At 47.4% G+C, this 21018-nt stretch overlaps 1 protein-coding gene across 1 annotated transcript in view; it reads right to left on the bottom strand.

Moving 5' to 3' along the window:
• Positions 1-21018, bottom strand: part of FBXW4 (F-box and WD repeat domain containing 4) — a 729974-nt gene that overhangs the window by 18695 nt on the left and 690261 nt on the right. Inside the window, exon 8 of the mRNA XM_078643617.1 lies at positions 4387-4528. Within this exon, the coding sequence (XP_078499743.1) occupies positions 4387-4528 (142 nt within the window). The remainder of the gene's footprint in view (positions 1-4386; positions 4529-21018) is intronic.

Genomic DNA, 21018 nt, shown 5'->3' with positions numbered 1-21018 from the left:
GGGAGGGCAGCAACAGGGAGGGTGGAAGGGGCAGCAAAAAGGAGGGTGGGCGGGGCAGCAAAAAGGAGGGTGGGCAGGGCAGCAAAAGGGAGCGGGAGGGTGGGTGGGGCAGCAAAAGGGAGCGGGAGGGTGGGCGGGGCAGCAAAAGGGAGCGGGAGGGTGGGCGGGGCAGCAAAAGGGAGCGGGAGGGTGGGTGGGGCAGCAACAGGGAGTGGGAGGGTGAGATGGGCAGCAACAGGGAGTGAGAGGGTGAGTGGGGCAGCAACAGGGAGTAGGAGGGTGGGAGGGGCAGCACCGGGGAGCAGGAGGGTGGGAGGGGCAGCACCGGAGATCAGAAGGGTGGGAGTGGCAGCACCGGGGAGCAGGAGGGGCAGTAACGGGAAGCGGGAGTGTGGGAGGTGGCGCAATGGGAGCGGGAGGGAGGGGCAGCAGGAGGGTGGGAAGGGCAGCACGGGGAGCGGGAGGGTGGGAGAGGCAGCGCAGGAGTGGGAGGGTGGGAGGGGTAGCAACAGGGAGCGGGATCAGCAGCAACAGGGAGTGGGAGGGGCAGCAACGGGGAGAGACAGTAACGGGGACCAATAGGGAGAGCAACAGGGAGGGAGAGGGGGAGGGGCAGAAATGGGGAGAGTGATGGTGAAAAGGGCAGCAACGGGGAGCAGGAAGGGCAGCAACAGAGAGCAGGAGGGTAAGACCGATGGTAACATAGAGCAGGAGGGAGAGAGGGGTTGCAACAGAGAGAAGGAGGGCGAGAGGGGCAGCAACTTACTGCAGGAGGGCGAGAGTGGCAGCAACATTGAGCGGGAGGCCTGGAGGGGCAGCAAAGGGGAGCAGGAGGGCAGGGTGTTAGTGTACCCTGACCACCCAACTCCTTTTAATTTTTTGGTCCTGAAGAAAAACCGGTAAATTCCCCTTGTTGGTTTGAAACATGTAGACCTAACACATACCACAGATACATTTGGTCCTAAATTAAGCCTTCACTGTATCGACATACACCTTTTTTTAACATTGTCCAGTAGTCTTAGAATAAATAATCTTTGGATAAGTCATACCAGGACAATTTTTAATTCACTGACTTTTTTTCATTACATTCATCACTCACATACCCGCTCCACTGTATCTCAGGTGTTGCAGCACACCTTGACGGCACTCGGCTGTCAGGGTGGCCCCGATGATGAAGCATGTCACCGACCAGGTCGGTGAGTGAGGGGTTCCTTAAAAACAAAGAAGGACTTCTTCTTTTTTTACATTAGAGTCTCATCCCACCGATATTGGTTTCCAAGCCTTGTCTTTGGTGGTACTCCTTATTTTGTTATGGGGCTGCACAAGAGTGCAGGAGGGGACTGCAATGGGAAGACGGGGGCAGGGAGGGAACAAGGGGGAGAGGAGGGTGGGAGGGGCAACAAAGGGGAGAGGGAGGATGGAAGAGGCAACAACGAGAAGAGGGAGGGACAGCAAAGGGGAGTGGGTGGGTGGGAGGGAGGGGCAGCAACAGAGAGCGCGAGGGAGGGGCAGCAACAGGGAACAGATGGACGGGGGCAGCAACGGGGAGTTAGGGGCAACAACGGGGAGTGGGTGGGCGGGAGGGGCAGCAACGGGGAAGGTAAGAGGGTCAGCAACGGGAAGAAGAAGGGCTGGATGGTCAGTAACAGGGAGTAGAAGGGTGGGAGGGGCAGAAGTTGGGAGGTTGGGAGGGGCAGCAATGGGGAGGGCAGCAACGGGAAGCAGAAGGGCTGGAGGGGCAGCAACGGGGAGTGGAAGGGGTGGAGGGACAGCAACGGGGAGCAGGAGGGACAAATACAGCGAGGGGGTGGGAGCAAGAGGGGCAGCAACAGGGAGGGGGTGGGAGGGAGGGGCAGAAATAGGGAGTGGGTGGAAGGGAGCAGCAGCAACGGGGGCGGGTGGGCAGGAGGGACCGGCAGCAACGGGGAGCGGGTCAGCAACGGGAAGAGAGGGGCAGCAATGGGGAGAGGGTAGGCGGGAGGGGAGGGCAGCAATGGGGAGCGGGAGGGGCAGCAAGAGGGAGTGGGTGGGGTAGCAATGGGGAGCTGGTGGTGGAGTAGCAACGGGGAGCTGGTGGGCAGGTAGGGTAGCTATGAGGAACGGGTGGGGTAGCAAAGGGGAGCAGGTGGGTGGCAGGAGGGGTAAGAATGGGGAGCGGGTGAAAGGGGTAGGAATGGGGAGCGGGTGGGTAGGCGGGGTAGCAACGGGGAGCGGGTGGGTGGGCACGAGGGGTAGCACCGGGGAGCAGGTGGGTGGGCACGAGGGGTACCAATGGGGAGCGGGTGGGTGGGCAAAAGGGGTAGCAACGGGGAGCGGGTGGGTGAGCGGGAGGGGTAGAAACGGGAAGTCAGGGGTGGAAGCGGGTGGGTAGGCGGGAGGAGTAGCAACGGGGACCGGGTGGGTGGGCGAGAGGAGTAGCAACGGGGACCGGGTGGGTGGGCGGGAGGGGTAGCAACGGGGAGCGGGTAAGTGGGCGGGAGGGGTAGCAGCAGGGAGCGGGTGAGTCGGCGGGAGGGGTAGCAACGGGGAGCGGGAGGGGTAGCAACGGGGAGCGGGGGGGTAGCAACGGGGAGCTGGAGTAGCAACAGGGAGCGGATGGGCAGGCAGGAGAGGCAGCAACAGGGAGTGGGGGGGAGGGGCAAGGGGAGTGGGTGGTCGGGAAGGACAGCATTGAGAAGTGCGAGGGTCAGCAACCGGGAGCGGGAGAGACAATGGTGAGTGGGTGGACAGGAAGGAGAGCAACGAGAAGTGGGAGGGTAAGGAACCGGGAGCGAGAGGCAGCAAATGAGATCGGAGGGTCAGCAACAGGGAGCGGAGGACCAGCAACGGGGAGCGGGAGGACAGGAGGTTCAGCAATAGGGAGCGGGTGGGCCAGCAATGGTGAGCGGGAGGGGGCACGAGCGGGAGGGGCAGCAACCGAAAGGGAGGAAAGGGCAGCAACAGGGTGCAGGAGGGCTGAAGGGCCAGCAACAGGGAGCAGGACGGGCAACAGGGGTGCGGGAGGGGCAACAATAGGGAGAGGGAAGGTGGGAGGGGCAACAATGGGAGAGGGAAAGTGGGAGGGGCAACAATGGGGAGAGGGAAGGTGGGAGGGGCAACAATGGGGAGAGGGAAGGTGGGGAAGCAACAATAGGGGAGATCAACCAAGGGGAGAGAGAGGATGGGAGGGCAACAATGGGAAGGGTATGGTGGGAGAGACATCAACTGAGAGCGGGAGGGACAGCAACCTGAAGTGGGAGGGACAGCAACTGGAAGAATGAGGGGTTGCAACAGGGAGCATGAGCACCAGGAACAGGGAGCATGAGCACCAGCAACAGGAAGCGTGTGGGGAAGCAACAGGGAGCAGGAGGACAGAGTGGCAGCAACAGGGAAGAGTGTGGAAGGGTCAGCAAGGGGAGGGGAACAAACAGCATTCAAAGGAAAAGTACACAAGCAAGAAAGCAATGCAGGGGAAGCTCAGGAAGGGGGCGCTACATGGAGGGGGTGGGAAAGAAGCATACAAGGGACATCTATGGAAACACATGCATTATCTTGGGAGTGTTTTATCGAAAAAGAAAAATGAAGTTCCTGAAAAGTATGCGGTACACAAGTAAAAGGCTATTCTCCAGGGAAAAAATGAACACAGAAAAAGAAGGCAAACCCACAAAAGGCAATGAATAAAAAGCAAGCAAATGAGAGTGACAATAAAGTCAACCAATGGTAAGCAATGAGTAGGCTCTAAGCTCACAACAGATCTTTTGCAACCAAACAGTTTGCGCTGTCTGGGGGTCTCGACCTAAAAACCTGTCTTCAAAGAGGGAGAGGCAGAAAGTGTTACTTTAGCCTAGTGGCATCAATCCTGCATCAGATCCTGCTCAGAACTATTATGCACACATCTGGTCAAGAAAAACCAATGGCACAGAAACAACTACATGTACAGGCCTAATGGCACTGACGTCCTCCATTGTACAATAATTATTATGCAGAAACAGTTCAAATATGGTTTTACTATTAAAAAATATGCCGAGCACATGTTCTTTACTCGTTAAATACAGTTTAAAAATGTTATACAAATTTCGACACCCCTGTGAAAAATAGTGTCCCTTTCAGCCATTAATTACACATTGATATGTATAGAATATGCAGGTGATTTATAAAAAGTAAAACAAACCATAAAATGTTCTTTTAATATATCTATATAATTAACGTAACTTTTTTTTGTAAAATAGATCTGCTCAATTTTAATTGAGTGATATTGCAAGGAAGTGAAATTTCTTCTTGTGATGTGACTTCCTGTACCGTAATTTTGAATTACATATGGTAATTAACAACCCACTGTTTTATTAAGACAGGTCCCCTTGAACATGTTGATCTGCACACATTTAGAATGTCAAAGTTTTTGATCACCTGTAAACATCGTGTTGCTCGCTTGTCCCAGAGCCGCACCACTCCATAGTAGGAAGACCCGCTTGCTATCATTTGGTTTCCATCACTCTGTAAACAGTACAGGGCACTGTCATGCGGCTCCTCCCACTCAATGACACATTTCCTGTTGGAACAAAGTACACAGGATTTCGCTTTAATCCACAGGTTGACTTCAAACGCATTGCTCGTTCAGCCAATGTTAACCCCACAAAGCCAATGGAGATTAAACTGACAGCAGCCTATTGAACGCGAAAAATGGGCAAATACCTGCCTCGCTGTGGAACAGCCACTTTTTTAACCAAACACAAGCATTCTCGAAAAAACAGAGATCCCTTATTCACGGCGCTGCTCGCAGGCCTTTCTCCTCCGAGCTTCAGCGCCAAAGTCAGGTGAACCTGAGACGCTGGCGGCCTTCCGCTCGGAGGGCCCAGGTAACGCGAGCCGGCTTCAAGGGCGCAGCAATTTACTTTCAGCAACTTGTTTCCTTCAATTCAGGCGTCCCGTGACCCACACGCGTGATTCACAGCGGTTCGGTACCTTTCAGGTGGGGTTAATCGAGTTTCAAATGATGTCAGGTCAGGTGTGCCGCTACTTATTACACTCTGCGAATAAAAACTGGCCATGGGAGTTATAAATATAATATCACAACAGCGTCCTGTTCGCAGATAGCAGCGTCAACGACTATGGCCGCCGCTCAACTAAAGACAGGGTATTTACAATAGAAAATATATTTTTAAAGGCATAGAAACCAGAATCCTATAAATACGAATTTACATGTATTCAGTGTTTACTATCAGTGACGATTTTGGGTTCATCAGTGAGCTCCGAATCTATTGGAGTGCACATTTATGGAGAAAATAAATATGAATTTTACCATTCGATTGAATATTGGGTATTTAAATGTAGGCAAAGTATTACTTAGACTTTTCTAAAATGGAAATAAAATTGTGTTTGCACCACGGAAGCCTTTCACCACAAAGAACCTCCCATCCGCCCCAATCCAAGTTAGTGAAAACAATATGCACTAGCAGCACTCATGGGCATAGTTGATTGTGGGCAGAAGTGCCATTGTTTGTGTGGTGTCCGAATCTTCATCTTTCCTGTATCCACGGCTCTGCGGTACTAAGCTGCCACACAATACGCAGCTGCAACGTGTCATCACACAGCCCTGTATCATTTGGTATGTTTGCATTTATTAACACTTTGTGAGGATGGGGAGCATTTTTTCTGCTCCAGGGCCCGTTTGCCTGAACGAAGTTTCTGCTGCATCCCACTGTCTGTGCAGTCGCAATGCATATGCACACCACAGGAGCAAACTTGGCAAATTATGATGGGGCATGGATCAGTAAGCATCAAGCACATCTTCTGCTAAACCTCGGCATGTATATAATGAAACATCTTTGGAGAAGTGTTCCAGTATTTTCAGGTGTTTGGAAGACCAGCAATAATTAACTGTGTGCTCTGAGTCACACAGCAGTATGGGGTCTTGCAAGTATTATTAATAGAATGCCTGGTATTATCATCATCATCGTCATTGCTTTTCATTGAGAACATTCAAGCCAATATTGTGCATTGTTTGTGTTTTCCACTGACCTTCCTTTCAGCAAGCTTCTGTGGTCAGGATGACCCTTCCACTACGGGGTGAAAATGGAAGCTTTCGGTACCTCAATGATGCACAACTAAACATTATTGTAGGGTCTTATAGCTCGCAAGGGTGCCAAGGCTCTTAAAACATCAAAGTCTAATCCTGAAGTCTTCGACAATGGCTCTTAGAACTCTGGAGTTTGTAGATTTCATTTTCCCATTCTAAACAGGGGCCTAAAAGTCTCGGCATGCACAGGAATGCAAGCTACAAACCAAGGGGTGGGAGAACGCTTCTGAAGGCACCAGGGCTAAGAAGTCGGACTTTGACGGGTTACAGTCCATTTTCGGGTCTCTCTTACTGTCTGTTTTCTTGAGTGCATACTTTGTGCTCTGTAAACTGCTATGCACCTCAGCAGGCAGTACTACAATGCATTGAGGCGGTATGTAAACACAAATAATGTACAAACATCCTTAATCTATGGGCAACATAGGAATGACGTTTTCGAAGATTGTACATGCCTGTTGCGCTAGAAAGCCCATATCTTTGCTTTGAATGGGGTTAGGCGAGCATGCCTAAAGGAAGCCGTTTTGCCAATCAAACTAACATTAAATAAGCATTGGCAAAGCCAATAGGTCTGAGCAATGCCCGAGCTATTGACCATGTCAATGTGAATGCCTTTTAGCTATGTTGTCTAGCAGCACATCTTTTGTTGAAAGTTACTGAAACCCCAGAATCACAGGATGTTGAGTCGAAGCAGAGTCTCTTCGTCACCTACCCCCATATTGAGTTTATTGTCCCCTCCTAGCACACACACAGTGCAATGAAGTGGCCTACATTGGCCGCATCATAGCACTTTTGTCAGTGACTTTAAGACATACTTTGTCAATGTTTGTTCGGTGTTGATAGGCTCTTGCTTAACAAATGTGGAAGTGATAGTGAGAAACCGTTGAGGGGCTCTAAAGTGAAGTGAGGATGTGGTGTAACGACCAGAGCTACAGACAGGGGAACTAGGTTTGAATCTCGGGTCGACTGAACAATTTGTGCTTATGGGCAAATCACGCTTTTCCCTGCCTAGAACAATGAATGTGTCATCATGTAATGTAACTGGTGAGCACTGAAAGTGCTCCAATACTATTGCCCGGTGTTAGCACTATGGCAAGATGGAGGACGGAACACGCACGCCAGTACCACCGGACCATGCAAAAAAAAAAAGCAGCAGCGACAAGGGAGGTAGTGGGGGAAGGGTCAAGCAGGGAAGCAGGAAGGGATGGGGATATGGGCAAGCAACAAAAGGAACACAAACCTTAATTGAAGCAGGATCAGCAACAAAAGAAAATGAGTCATTGTGTAATGTAACTTGTGAGCACTTAAAGTGCTCCAATACCATTGGCTTGTGTTCACGATATGGCAATACGGACGATGGAGCAAGCGCTCCAATGCCATCAGATTGTGCAAAAAAAGTGCTGTTCGTGTTTTAACAACTTTGTAAGAAATGCATTTGCTTATGTTCACGCACAAGCATTTTATTGATATGAGAGTATGTGTACAAGGTAGACGGCCTGAAAACACAAGTACTCCTATGGAGTGCTTCAAAACAAAGACAAAAATAACTGGGAACCAGGAGCAGTATAAGGAGAAATCTACTTGTTTCATGCGCTATGACAGGGTCAAACACAAGAAAAGGGCATGACGCCCGCATGCCATGATGAATGGCATCAAAGAGAAAGAGAGTGACGCTGAAGTTTATCAATGGTAGAAGATGAGCGGTCTGTAAGCCCACTGATAGAACACAACATGTCTCTTCGAGACAGCGCATGCTCTGTCTAGCCGAGCCCTAAAAATTATTTGCATGGGAAAAAGTGCTCCACACATAGTGCCAAGTGAAGAATTGTGAATCCATCACAGTGAGACTTTCACACAGTCGTTAGCTGCACTCCCTTTCTGTTCCATTCTAGTATATAGATGTCTTTGAATAAATAGCTCGGATCAATGGGCTTGCTTTGGCACAGGAAACCCCCTAATGCTCCTCCTATGTGGCTCATTGTGACATCAAAGTTTACAATCGCCAATTACAGTCACTTATGGATGCCTCATCTGCATTTTGGTAACCTGTCATTACTTTCAACCTGTCCGATTCTGAAATTAAAGGTAGTAAAAATCCTAACCCAGAACTCATCATAGCACTGAAAAAAAAGAATGTACATTTCATTGCCACTATAAACAGAAATCCTTGCACCGACATTGCAAAGCATGGTGTCATTAAATGCCTAGCATCAAAGGCACACTGATCAAAATACATTCTTTTGAGGTTCTTGAACAAAGTTATATTCAACCCTCACAGATGAGCTGGTGCTCAGGCCAAGTAACAGCTTCTTATTGATCACGCCAAAAACAATGAGCAGAATACACTATTAGAGAAGTGTGCAGAGGAGTTCCATTGCCATATAGAGTACTGAGGCTAAAGACCAAGTTCCTTTATAAGTTCATGGAACTGCGAGGTGACTTGCAATATCCTTTTAATGTACAGCAGAGGGCATTTTATCCCTTATAATACATGATCACACAATCACTCTTCCAACAAATTGCATAAATCCTTGGTGTCTTGCTCTTTTGTGTAATTTCAGGCACGAGGAACAAAACCTGAACCTATCAAGCACAATTTAACCTACCCAAAAAAATGATAGCTTTTTTTTTACAATGGCGGCCGCTACTGGACAGGGGTGGCAGGGAGTGGGTGTAAATGGAACCTTACCTGCTTGCCGGCCTCCGCCTCTTGGTCCTTTTCGGCTCTTCGGTGGGATCCTGGACTCCAGGTGCAGGAAGCAGGAACCATGAAGAACACAGTCTGCCAGACTGCCCTAACCAATCACTACGCTGTGTTACAGCAGTGTTATCATTAGTCTGAGCACAGTGGTTCGGCGCTCAGTGACTGGGAGGCTGTGTATGTTCTTCACCCAGACTGTGCAATACAGCCAGTGGAGAACATGCAAAGTGAGCATGACTGTGTGGCCAGCCAAACCATCATGCACACTTAAGAGAGTGCTCACCACTCCTCCCCCTGTTCCTGTGTGACAGCTCAGCCCGCCCCATACCAGCTGAGCCATGGCAGAAAAGGAAAAAAAATTATAACATTGTGTTGTTATCATTTTATTTTTCCTTTTTGAACTGCTCAGAGAGCAGTGAGGCGATGCTCCTCCTCCACTTTAGCGGATCAGCCGCTGCTGTTTTTTTGTCAAAAGATAGTAGGATAAGCTTGATGTAGATCAAATAAAAAAAGTGCTTAGAAACAAATAGAGACTAATTTTCCTATAACAAACTATAGGGTGGAAAGAATAAATAAACATGTTACAATAAATATCTCCTGCGTTCTGAACGCTTTTCATTAAAAAAAAAAGTTAAAAAAAAGATCAATAGATGGAAAAGCCAGTTCCTGTTTTCCTAGTGTAAATTGTGGCCGCAGTTCTATTCTGTTACTTACTTGCCTTTCATATTGAGGGCGTTTTGATGTCAGACCATCAATTGTAATAAATTATTACAGTTGAGCACTATGTAATATTCTCTATATAATACCTGGGATTCTGCAAACCCTGTATAAAAAACGGCCTCTAATTTCTTTATAATAGGTGACTTGTGAGGCACCCAGTCACCTATTATAAAGAAATTACGTCAGAACGTAACTATAATAACTTTTTATAGTTTAGTTCTGTCGTCACAAGGCCTGCTGCCAGAACAGCAGCTGAGGGGAAAGGCATGTCAGGCCATTGAGCATATTTAAAGCAGCTGTTTAAAAAATGAAAACAAAAACAATGCTTTTCTTTCTTCTGCTCTGTTTTTCTAGCTGTACAGAGACATGCAGAAAGTAGATTTTTATAGCAACCTGTTGATTTGTGCACTCCTTAGGTAAATATATAAAAGTTAGAACCTTTCTGCATGTTTCTACTACACCTTTTTTATTAAGAAACTGACTTGTAATAAAATGTATGCCCATATCTTTTTTCAAAAAACATTTAACAGATGGTTTGATGTGGTTAATTTTGCACTAGACATATTTTTATTCTCCACATTTGCAAACATGCTCTCTCTTTCATATGAAAGAGCTATGAACCAAGAATTTAAGTGGCTTGTGGGTAAAGTGATGGTTTAACCATATATTATAAGGAATACATTACTTCATGCCGTTGATGATAAGGATAATGCAAGTCACAGAGAGGTTCCATAACCTTTTAAAGGAACTCTGCCTTTTACCTCATTCCTCTATATGGCCATGATAAACTCATGACTTGGAGAGGTCCAGGAAGACTCCCACTGTATTGCTGATGGATTGGTATTAAGAGAGGCTGAGACTAATTCAAGAAATACACCAATTACGTGTTGTAGCTTTTTTGTTTTTACCTCGCTATGGCATAGCCAGAATAAGATTGCAAGGCAAGGTTCTCTTTTGAGCATCTGCTTACAAGCAGGTGTTCCAGAGGTGTACGGAACATTGAATGTAAGATTAGGAATGACTGGACACAACATCTCCAAAAGCGAGAGGCCGCCAGGAGGAAGAGGGCTATACATGGTCCAAAAACCAAAATGGCAAACTGCATTTGCTGCTGACCGTGGCATACTTTGAAGAAAACTTGAGGGTAATTTTGCCACTGCAGGAATCGTGGATAGAATCTTAGACAGGGTGTCTTATTTCATATTTCAGTTTGATAAAACGAGAACGAGTGATTTGAATAACATTAATATAAAAAACGATGTGATTAAACTTCTATAGAAAAACACAAGTCCTTCCTATTGGGGTGTTCAAGCCTGTGGTTTAAAGTACAAGTTCAGCATCAAAATAAAGCTTTACTTTTGACACCTGTCACGCCTCTTTGATCACCGAGATGGCTTCTCAGGTATAAAAACATCAGTTTGGCAGACTAGATTAACCATCCATTAGTAGCAAAACATACACATCAGCACCATGCCATATTAGCTAAACCCAAACCAACATACCAAAAAACTGAAATATAGCCAGGTCTATCGCTATACACCAATAAGACTGACTGGAAACGGTTGGAATCTTGGAAAATTAGATGAAAACGAGCGGAGAAAAAAAACTCCAAAGAGATAGCTTGGTTCGAGTTCATTTGAAAATCATCAGATGTGGTTAGTTATTCTGGAATATGAGGAAAAGTGAGATAACACATAAACCAGATGGGCAACATAAAGGACTGGCAGAACTCTCACATTAGCATCTTTATGGACCAGATTATTTAGTGTGAAGCTTACCTTTAACGGTGGCTCGTTCCCAGCCAAGCTGACTCCCATCACAATAGGGTCCTCATGATAGGAAGAGATACCCTATTCACAGTTTCTCACACTGACACTGGATTCTTCCCATTTTGGATGATCTAGAGGATAGTGCATGAGAGTGCTGCAGAAGTAGACTACAGCCGAATGTGGCAATCAATCAGATATCAGTTGAATGCCCTCCAGCAACCACTACTGAGGTACTGCTATATCTTGGGACTTCCACCACCTCAAAACACAATTGGAGTAAGAAAAGAACAGAAGAGGAGTGCTAGAAATGGGTGCCTCTAGTTGGCAATGGCTGGCGCCAATGTCCAAATAAGGGCCCTTCTTTCTAAGTCAGGGCAAGTGGGCTACCCCCTTTGATAACCCCTGCTCAACTCTGTGGTAACGTAGCGCGAGCAGTTAGGCCTATCTCAGAGGCAGTGTGTGAAGCATTTATGGCCACGTACAATAAGGCATTCACCCAAAGTGTGACACTGACTGAGTTCAGGGCCAGGGCCTACGCGGCCCGTTGCGCACCAGATACCTGTCGTTGGAAGGGGATACACCACGCTGCTTCGTGAAGAAGTGGAGATGGCGACAGGTGGACTCCCAGCGACTACAAGACTTGGAGGTTGAGGTCCGCAGCGTGCACTCACAGTGATTCGGGCACTCAGGGACAGTGGTAGCAGCGCGCAGCTGCGGCGGCCCGGGCTGGTGGCGGCGATGACTCTCGTCGTGCAGCTATGTGGTGGGCTCAGAGCGGCAGCAGCTCTCTCTTAGCTGCGGCGGCCCACAGGACAAATCCAAGGATGCAAAGTTGTCAATGGTGCGGGCGCTTAGCGGCCACAGCTCCCTCTTAGCTGCGGAGGTCGCGGGGCAGATTACGAGGATGCAAAGTTGTCAATGGGGCGGGTGCTCAGCGGCCACAGCTCTTTCTTAGCTGCAGCAGCCCGCTGGGCAAATTACGAGGATGCAAGATAGCACAGGGTGTGGGCACTCAGTGGCTACAGCTCTCTCTGGACTGCGGCGGCCCTCACGACAAATCACAATGATGCACAGTAGCAAAGTGTGTGGTCACTCAGCGGCTACAGCTCTCTCTTGGCTGCGGCGGCCCACGGGACAAATCATGATGATGCCCAGTAGCAAAGGGTGTGGGCACTCAGCGGCTACAGCTCTCTCTTGGCTGTGGCGGCCCATGGGATAAATCACGATGATGCACAGTAGCAAAGGGTGTGAGCACTCAGCGGCTACAGATCTCTCTTGGCTGAGGCGGCCCACGGGACAGATCACGATGATGCACAGTAGCAACGGGTGTGGGCACAAAGCGGCTACACCTCTCTCTTGGCTGCGGCGGCCCATGGGATAAATCAGGATGATGCACAGTAGCAAAGGGTGTGAGCACTCAGCGGCTACAGCTCTCTCTTGGCTGCAGCGGCCCATGGGGCAGATCTCGATGATGCACAGTAGCAACGGGTGTGGGCACTCAGCGGCTACAGCTCTCTATTAGCTGCAGCGGCCACGGGGCAAATCACGGTGATGCAAAGTGGCAAAGGGTGCGGGCACTCAGCGGCAGCAGCTCTCTCTCACCTGCGGCGGTCCATGCGACAAAGGATGATCTTGACCAGGCGGACCTCACGGTGGACGCTCAGTGGCCACAGCTCTCTTTCAACTGTAGCGGTCCACGCTGATACGCGGAAGGTCCGAAGGTGAAGGTAAAGGGGGGCGCTCAGCAGCAGCATCTCTCTCTCAGCTGCAGCAGCCCACACGGATCCAGCAAAAGGTTTGAAGATATAGTTAGGCGGGCTCTCAGCGGCGGCAGCTCTCTTTTTAGCTGCAGCGGACCACACAGGTTTAGCAAAAAAGTTCAAAGGTTCAGAGTCAGGCGGGCGCTCAGCGGTGGCAGCTTTCTCTTAGCTGCAGCGGCCCGCACACGTTCAGCAAAAGTTTAGAAAGTCCCAATTTCGATTCTGGTGGGCTCTCAGAGGCGGCAGCTCTCTCTTAGCTGCAGCGGCCCACATAGATTTAGCAAAAGTTCAGAAGTGCCCAGTCTGCGGCCCTCATAGTAGAACTAGAGGCTCCGGATTACACGGATCACCTGCAGGCAGAACTCCTCGCACAGGAATTCCGATGGCTGACGGGGTGAAGTCTAATGTCCCTGAGACTTCTGCAGGAGGTGTTCTCGATTTAGGCCCTCGAGAAGTTTCTTCGGCAAGCTTGATGAAAGTTGCAAAGTTCTTTCCTCTGTTCACTCGGACAGAGTTTCGTCTTGCCATCCAGAAGGAACACACTTGTCCAAAGTTCCAGCGCGGCATTTTATACCTAAAAAGTCTTTGTTCTCTAAGGTCGCAAATCACTGACTCCGGTCAGAACCAGTTTGGTGCGGTCAGGGAGCACTTGGTTTACGAGGCGACATCCTGTGCTTTCAGAAAGAGGGGTCTGCTATCAGACACCCAGTGGAAGGTGGAGCAATCATTCATCTTGTCAGGCATGGCCCTGCTCGGATCAAAGAGTCACCCCTTCCCATGCTCTGAATACCGATCTCTCTCTCCAGCCAGGTCTGACCCAGCTGGCCCTGCTGCTACAAAACCAGACATCCAATACGCATACTCGCAACAGCCTACAGTAAAGCTTAGGCAAGAAACGACCATGTTTTCAGGAGAGGTATTTCAAAACATGTAATATATAAACGGTCCTTACTAAGAGGTGCCCCTCGATGTCCTGAACATATACATATCAAACTCAAGGTTCCTATCAGGTTCATAGGGACCGATAGTGTGGTAAATAAATAAATAATACCTCTATTTTTGACTAGATATAACAATAACAGATAGCTCAATAAATAAGAGTCAAGATTCGAGGTAGTAGGAGTTTGCAGGTTTAATACAGCATAAAGGACAGGAACAGGACAACCTGCACAGGAATAGGATGGCAGCTAGCTAGCACAACAACTTAATAACAGGGTACAAGCATATATATACTTAAACAAAATACATGAAGTTCAATACAATAGGCGTAGCAGTGGGCAGGGCCTGTAGCAGTCGCGAAAGATAAGGCTGAAGTGGGTGTAACAAGAGGCGTGAACAGGGCGTATACATAGACATGTGATGTAAACGTAACAGAATATGTCATAAATGGGGCGGAAACATGGAGGGGGCTACCTAAGGAGCCGGGACCTCTAACCTAGTGGTGCGCGCAAACTGACAATGACGTGTTACCAGGGAGAAGCTGGGGGCTATGACTTCTGCGCTAGAAGAAGAGACGAAAGTCTGGAGAGTCAGAGCGACATGTACCTAAACACTATCTAGTATCTGATGTTTAGAGAACATGTCGATAGAATCCAAAAGTTATCAGGGTAAAGGCTAACAGACTCTAAGACTGGTGCATGCATTATTCTACATGTAGTGCGTGTTGAGGAATATTAACTGACCATTAATACAGTATTTCTCTTACATGGAGACGTAAAGGCTAGACCATGACGGAAACTATTGACGTGATTCAGTAGCTTAGGAATGCAGAGAAGGAGAGCTGGACTGATAACTGGAATCATAACATACTCTTGGCAGACTGGCAGGCAGAGCCAGGCCGAGCCGGGCACTGTGAGGCAGGAAGTAAGTGAAGGGTCAGGGATACAGGTGGGGGCTGTATCGCTCCTCAGCGAGGGTTCAGAAGACAGGAGCTGAATCTGAGTCCGGGCCCTTTTGAGGCCTAGAAACGGGGACTTTACAATGAAATAACGTGCACACTGAGAAACGTGGCAACGTAGCTTTACATAGGCTTAATACTCGTAGCTTTCACGAGAACTGGAAACTGGCATACTAGAGATGGACACAACTGTAATTGCGTCTTTAATCGATCATGGGGAATACATATGCATATTAATCATGCACATACAACATAGGATGGGGGACACGTAGGGACACAGAACATGGCAAAATTTACTTTTCCACATTCCCTCCTTGTCACTACGTTTCCATCAGGAAACATCAATATTCATGATACCATCTATTATTTCATACAGTATCATTTGCTCGTCTCGAATTTTCTTGGAACGGGATTTAGGACTAGGACTTGGAATACAGGATGTAGCACAAATGCCGCAAATCGCAGGGCCACATTGTAAACAGAGGCAGCAACTGAATATGATCGCTACTGCAATACCTAGAAATGACAATACTTTCCATCCCCAGGCAGAAATTATACTCCAAAACCAACCGGACCATGTCCAGGTGCCTGGATTCTGGTGTAACTGATGGGCAATTTTATGAAGTCTGGTTATAGCTGAATAAACAGACGGCGCGTTATTAGGAATGAAAATGCAGCAACTAGATCCGATGACTCTACATGCTCCTCCTCTATCGGCCAGTATGACGTCAAGAACGAGACGATTCTGGAGCACGACAAACCTCATAGCAGATTGCTCTTCCGTTAAGTTACCTAGAGCAGAGGCAGTCTCATTCACTACTGCTTCAAGGGTTCTGGTCAATCTACGTATTAACTTACTATTCTGGATAGGTCCTATAAAGAAGAAGAAACCTCTATTGAAATCTGTATACTGTTCTAGAGCAGTTTCAGTTTGATCGACAATCGGGGACTCGATCTCCCTTCTATGTCTAATGTGTACTAGATGTGTGTTTCTATGATAATCGGATGGGGCTAGAAAAACTGGTGGCAGTAGGAAGGCAATGTAACAGGTTCCCTCCCAATCGAGGGGCAGACGAACATATGCGGTCTGACCACAAACAAAATAAGAATGACGTGAAGCTATGAAAATAGATTTCCCACTGTCACTATACTTGACAATAGTAGTACAATCACTGTGTCCTACATGTACGGAACCATTATTTCTGACACATAATTCGCCTTTGACTGGTAGTACTGAAATAGCAGGTAAGTCTGGAGTAGGATCAGACTGGACATTCAGGACCATAAAATTCGAAGAATAATTACCCAAATTATAAACTTCATTTTCTAGATCTAACCCTGTTCTGTGGGGAAGACCTTGCTTGTCTGGAAAACATGTACTGTTCAAAAAGGACATATCTGTTGTGGATGACGTTAACATGGACCAGGCTCCACAGGAACCATTATGTGAAAACGGATAAGGAAACAGTGGCAGAACTCCCTTCGGTGTCTGGAAAGGGGGGAGTCGACCACACACCCAACAATTAGTGGCATTGCTGGTCTGGTGTGAATAATGTAACATACGGATAAATGTATTGTTGCGCATAGCAAGACGATAGGATAGTTCATGAGGAGGCAGATCACTAAACGTGTGCTCTACTGTAGCATTAGAAAACTTATTTACATGAGAAATTGGAAAACATAAATGAAACGCATAACTCGTGCAGGTAACCATCAAGCTTAAAAATAATATAAAACTTAGAAAAACGATACATCGGATTGAGTTTTGACTAACTCTCTCACTATGGGGGTCTATTTCATACATGTCAGATACCCGTCTAACCGTTTCACCCAGGGGGACTTAGACAATTAAACTGGCTGACTTATTTTACTAGACCGGAGCTTCTTTGTATACTCCTGCTGCGGAGTTTTCTCGAACAGGGGAGGATTTGAGGCAAAGTCAATTGCGGGACAGTCCTTAATAATAGGCAAATGTTCAGGCTTGAAAGTGTCTATAGAAGTGTCTTTGAGCTGTTTAGGTCTCAGTCCGTGAAATTTCTTAACATGCGACAGATGCACCCAGCCTTTCCTGCCTTCCAACTTCACGGCTGTGCGGGTGGTTAGAAGGACTAACTTCGGCTCCTTCCAGCGAGGCTCCAGCGGACTTGAACGATCAAAATTTCGGATTAGGACCAGGGTGCCGGGAAGGATCTCGTGTGGCTTGACTTCAGTATTGTCGGGAAATGCAGCGGCAACCTGTGAACGACAAGAGTGTAGGGCAGACATCAAGGAAGCTAGGTAATCTGTCAGCATATTACTGGAAACATCTGTAATACTTCGGGGTCTGGGTGTACCCCACACGTTCGGGGGGCGGCCGAATACGACCTCATAAGGGGACAGGCCTGACCTAGAGTGTGCGACCATGCGCATATAGAACAGGGCAACTGGCAGGGCAACTAACCAGTCTACACCTTTCTCTTTACAGACTTTGGCAATACGGATTTTCAGGGTTTGATTATGTCTCTCTACGAGACCGGCTGCTTCTGGATGGCGTACACAATGGAACTTCCACTGGTAACCTAACAAAAGGTAAACGTGCTTCATTAGTTCAGATGAGAATGGCTGGCCGTTATCAGAATATACGACCCTAGGAAGTCCATAGCGGGGGAAGAATTCACGAACCAACTGCTTGGCAGTGGTCGCGGCTGTATAATCTGGGACTGGATATGCTTCTGTCCACCTGGACAAAGCGCATACAACTACAAGGACATACTTGAAACCTCGACATCGCTCCATCTGAATATAATCCATCTGGAGGACTTCAAAAGGGTGGTCAGGGGGTTGGAACCCACCTTGTTCCACTGGGACACTTTTACCTGGATTGAATTGACAACATATCATACAAGTACGGACTTTCTGCTTGGCTGCAGCTCGTAAATGCTTGTTAAACCAAATGTTCTGGATACTGTCTATCATGGCTTTTTCTCCTAAGTGTGCTGGACTATGTGCGGTATTAATAATGACTTGAACCATAGAGTTGGGGAGAAACCATGTGGCTTTTCCCTTCGTCACCCATCCCTGATCTGTCTGGACCCCTCCTTGTTCGGCCCATTTCTTGATTTCTTCAGGAGTAGCATGTGACTGGATATCTATGACATCTTGAGTAGGGTCCTTAACTGTCATACAAGTAGTCTGTTCTAGAGTGGATGTCGGTGTTTTGTTAACTGGTATGTCTGGTGTCTGTGCTGTAAGCTTGGCTGTTCGATCTGCTAGATCATTACCTTGGGAAATAATGTCAGTAACTTTCGTATGTGCTTTGCACTTCATGATAGCGATAGCTGTCGGTAAATGTATTGCATCTAACAGAGCTTGAATAAGGAAACCATGCTGAATCTTGGTTCCATGAGAAGTCATGAAACCTCTCTCCTGCCAGAGCACTCCGAAGTCGTGTACAACTCCGAATGCGTAGCGTGAATCTGTGTAAATGTTAACTTTCAGGTTCTTGGCGTGTATGCAGGCTTGAGTCAGAGCGACTAGCTCTGCTGCTTGAGCAGACAGGGTGTCAATACGGTGTGTTTCAATAACTTCAGTGTCAGTAGTCACTGCATACGCGGCTACTAGTTCTCCTGTACTGGTTCTCATACATGAACCATCCACATAAAGTGTCAGGTCGGGATTTGGTAATGCAATATCTGTCAGATCTTGTCTTGGCTTAGTCATGGTGTTAACTACTTCCACACAGTCATGTGTGGCAGGATTTGAAGTAACTGACGGTAACAGTGTAGCAGGATTTAGAACGTTGCAGCGTCTGATTTCTATGTGTGGCTGGAACAGTGTCAGTTCATAACCTGTCAAACGTGCAATTGTCAAGTGCTGAGTCTGTGTTCGGTTTAAAAGAACTTCCACGGAGTGTGGAACTTGTACTGTCAAGGAGTGTCCTAACACTATGGAATCACTTTGTCTGATAGCTAGAGCTGTGGCTGCAACTGACTTGAGGCACGCAGGCAGAGCCTGGGCTACTGGATCTAGTGTGCTCGAAAAATAAGCACAGGGCTTGTATTGTCCTGCTTGATCTTGTGTGAGAACAGATAATGCAGTACCATCACGTTCTGTGACAAAAAGTGTAAAAGGCTTACTGTAGTTCGGTGTAGCTAGAACAGGTGCTTGGCATAAAGCTTTCTTCAACTCATTAAAACTAAGTGTATGTTCAGATGTCCAAGGGAGGACAGTCGATACGGCTGCCTCCTGTGTCGTTAACTGTATCAGTGGCTTGGCTAGAAATGCATACTGAGGAATCCATTGTCTGCAATAAGAAGTGAGGCCGATAAAAGCACGTACCTCCTTCTGTGTCTTGGGCTGAGGAAGACTCGCTATTAACTGGATACGGTCGGGTGTCAACTGCCTACCCCTCTTGGACAGTAAGTGGCCTAAGTAGATCACTTGCTGGACACAGAATTGAAGCTTCGAAGGGGACACCTTGTGCCCCATCTCGGCTAGGAAATACAGAACTGTGAGTGACGCTCGCTCGCAGTCACGTTCAGAACGGGCTGTGATCAGTAGATCATCGACATATTGGAGCAGGGCAGTGTCAGTTGGCATGTGAATATTGTCTAGTTGTCTCTTAAGTGCTTGACTGTAAATACTAGGACTTTCTGTGAAACCTTGAGGAGCTCGTGTGAATTTATAGCTCCTTCCATTTAAACAAAAACCGAAAAGGTACTGGCTGTCTGGATGAATCGGAACACTGAAAAATGCATTCTTGAGGTCGATTACGGTAAAGAATATTGCCTCAGGATCAATAGCTGTCAATAGAGATGAGATATCTGGAACTACTGGATACTGGGGAATGATACATTTATTGAGTTCTCGAAGGTCAATCACTAATCGATATACTGGGGGTGCATTTGGATCAGTACGTTTCATGACTGGAATGATAGGAGAATTACATACATTGGAGTCAGTTTCTACAACTACTCCTTGAGCAATGAGCTCGTCAATAATTTTGGATAAGGCTGCTACAGCCTCAGGTGGCAATCTGTACTGTCTGATTCGTGGTAACACTACACCTTGCTTGAGAGTCACACGATGGGGTGTGATTTGCATAAAACCAACATCAGTTGGACCTTGCGCCCATAGATGCTGCGGAACATTAGACAATCTTGGATCAAAATCTCGTAAAACATAGTGACCCTTGAAGTCACGTAAAAACAAACGTATTCCCTCTGGGGAACAACAAATAACTGCACCTAATTCTTTCAGTGTCTTAATGCCTAGCAAATTTTCTGGACATGACTTCGTAAGCAATAGATCAGTAGTTCGGGACAATGGACCAACTTCTAGAGTAACTGGTTTGGAAATCTCGTTAATTATTGGCTTTCCTGAAAATCCAAGGGAAACATTTCTAGAGCCTGAGAGCGGAGCCCCTGGAACCTCGTCATGACTAATAGTCGTCCTACTTGCCCCTGTATCAATCAAAAACTTTCTGTCTTTCCCTAATACTCGACTGAACATAGGGACCTTCTTGATCTACAGGAATCTCGATGAGAGGCAAGCCTACCTCCCTCTCTAGGCTGTTTCATGAATACGCTTGATACTCTGGATACTCGGACTGTGCATACTGGTACATCTGCTGTGTAACATGCTGTGTTGCAGCGATAGGCTGCGGTGCTGTAACCGTCTGTTGTGCATTCTGTGGCTGGGAAGTCTGTGAAACCTGTTCTTGTCTAGGCGGACGTGGTCTTTCTTTAGTTTTACCAGTAGCTATGTTGTGTTTCAGAACTGCACACTCGTTTATAAAATGACCTGGCTGTTTACAGTAATTGCATGTCCCTTTAACGGGAGCTGCAGGATGACTGGCTTGATTCGGACCCCTCTTCTGACTGTCTTGTGGAACAGATTGTGCAACTAGTACTTTCATTTTCGTGTCTTTCATACGTCTTCTCTCGTGTTCTTGCTCTTCTCTGATTCTATTCTGGTGATACTGGAGCATCTGTAACATCTGGGACGGAGTACTAGCTTGCCATGTACTTTCGACTTTCAAAACTCGATTCTTAACTTGTGGACTTGAATTCTCGACTAATTTAGTAACAAAAAGATGAGGGTATGACTCGCTACTCGTCTTTAAACCACTGTTTATTATA

Source organism: Lissotriton helveticus, chromosome 5_1, assembly GCF_964261635.1.
Source record: "Lissotriton helveticus chromosome 5_1, aLisHel1.1, whole genome shotgun sequence".
In the NCBI taxonomy this organism is placed as follows: domain Eukaryota; kingdom Metazoa; phylum Chordata; class Amphibia; order Caudata; family Salamandridae; genus Lissotriton; species Lissotriton helveticus.
This window is presented reverse-complemented; position numbering and strand designations above follow the sequence as displayed.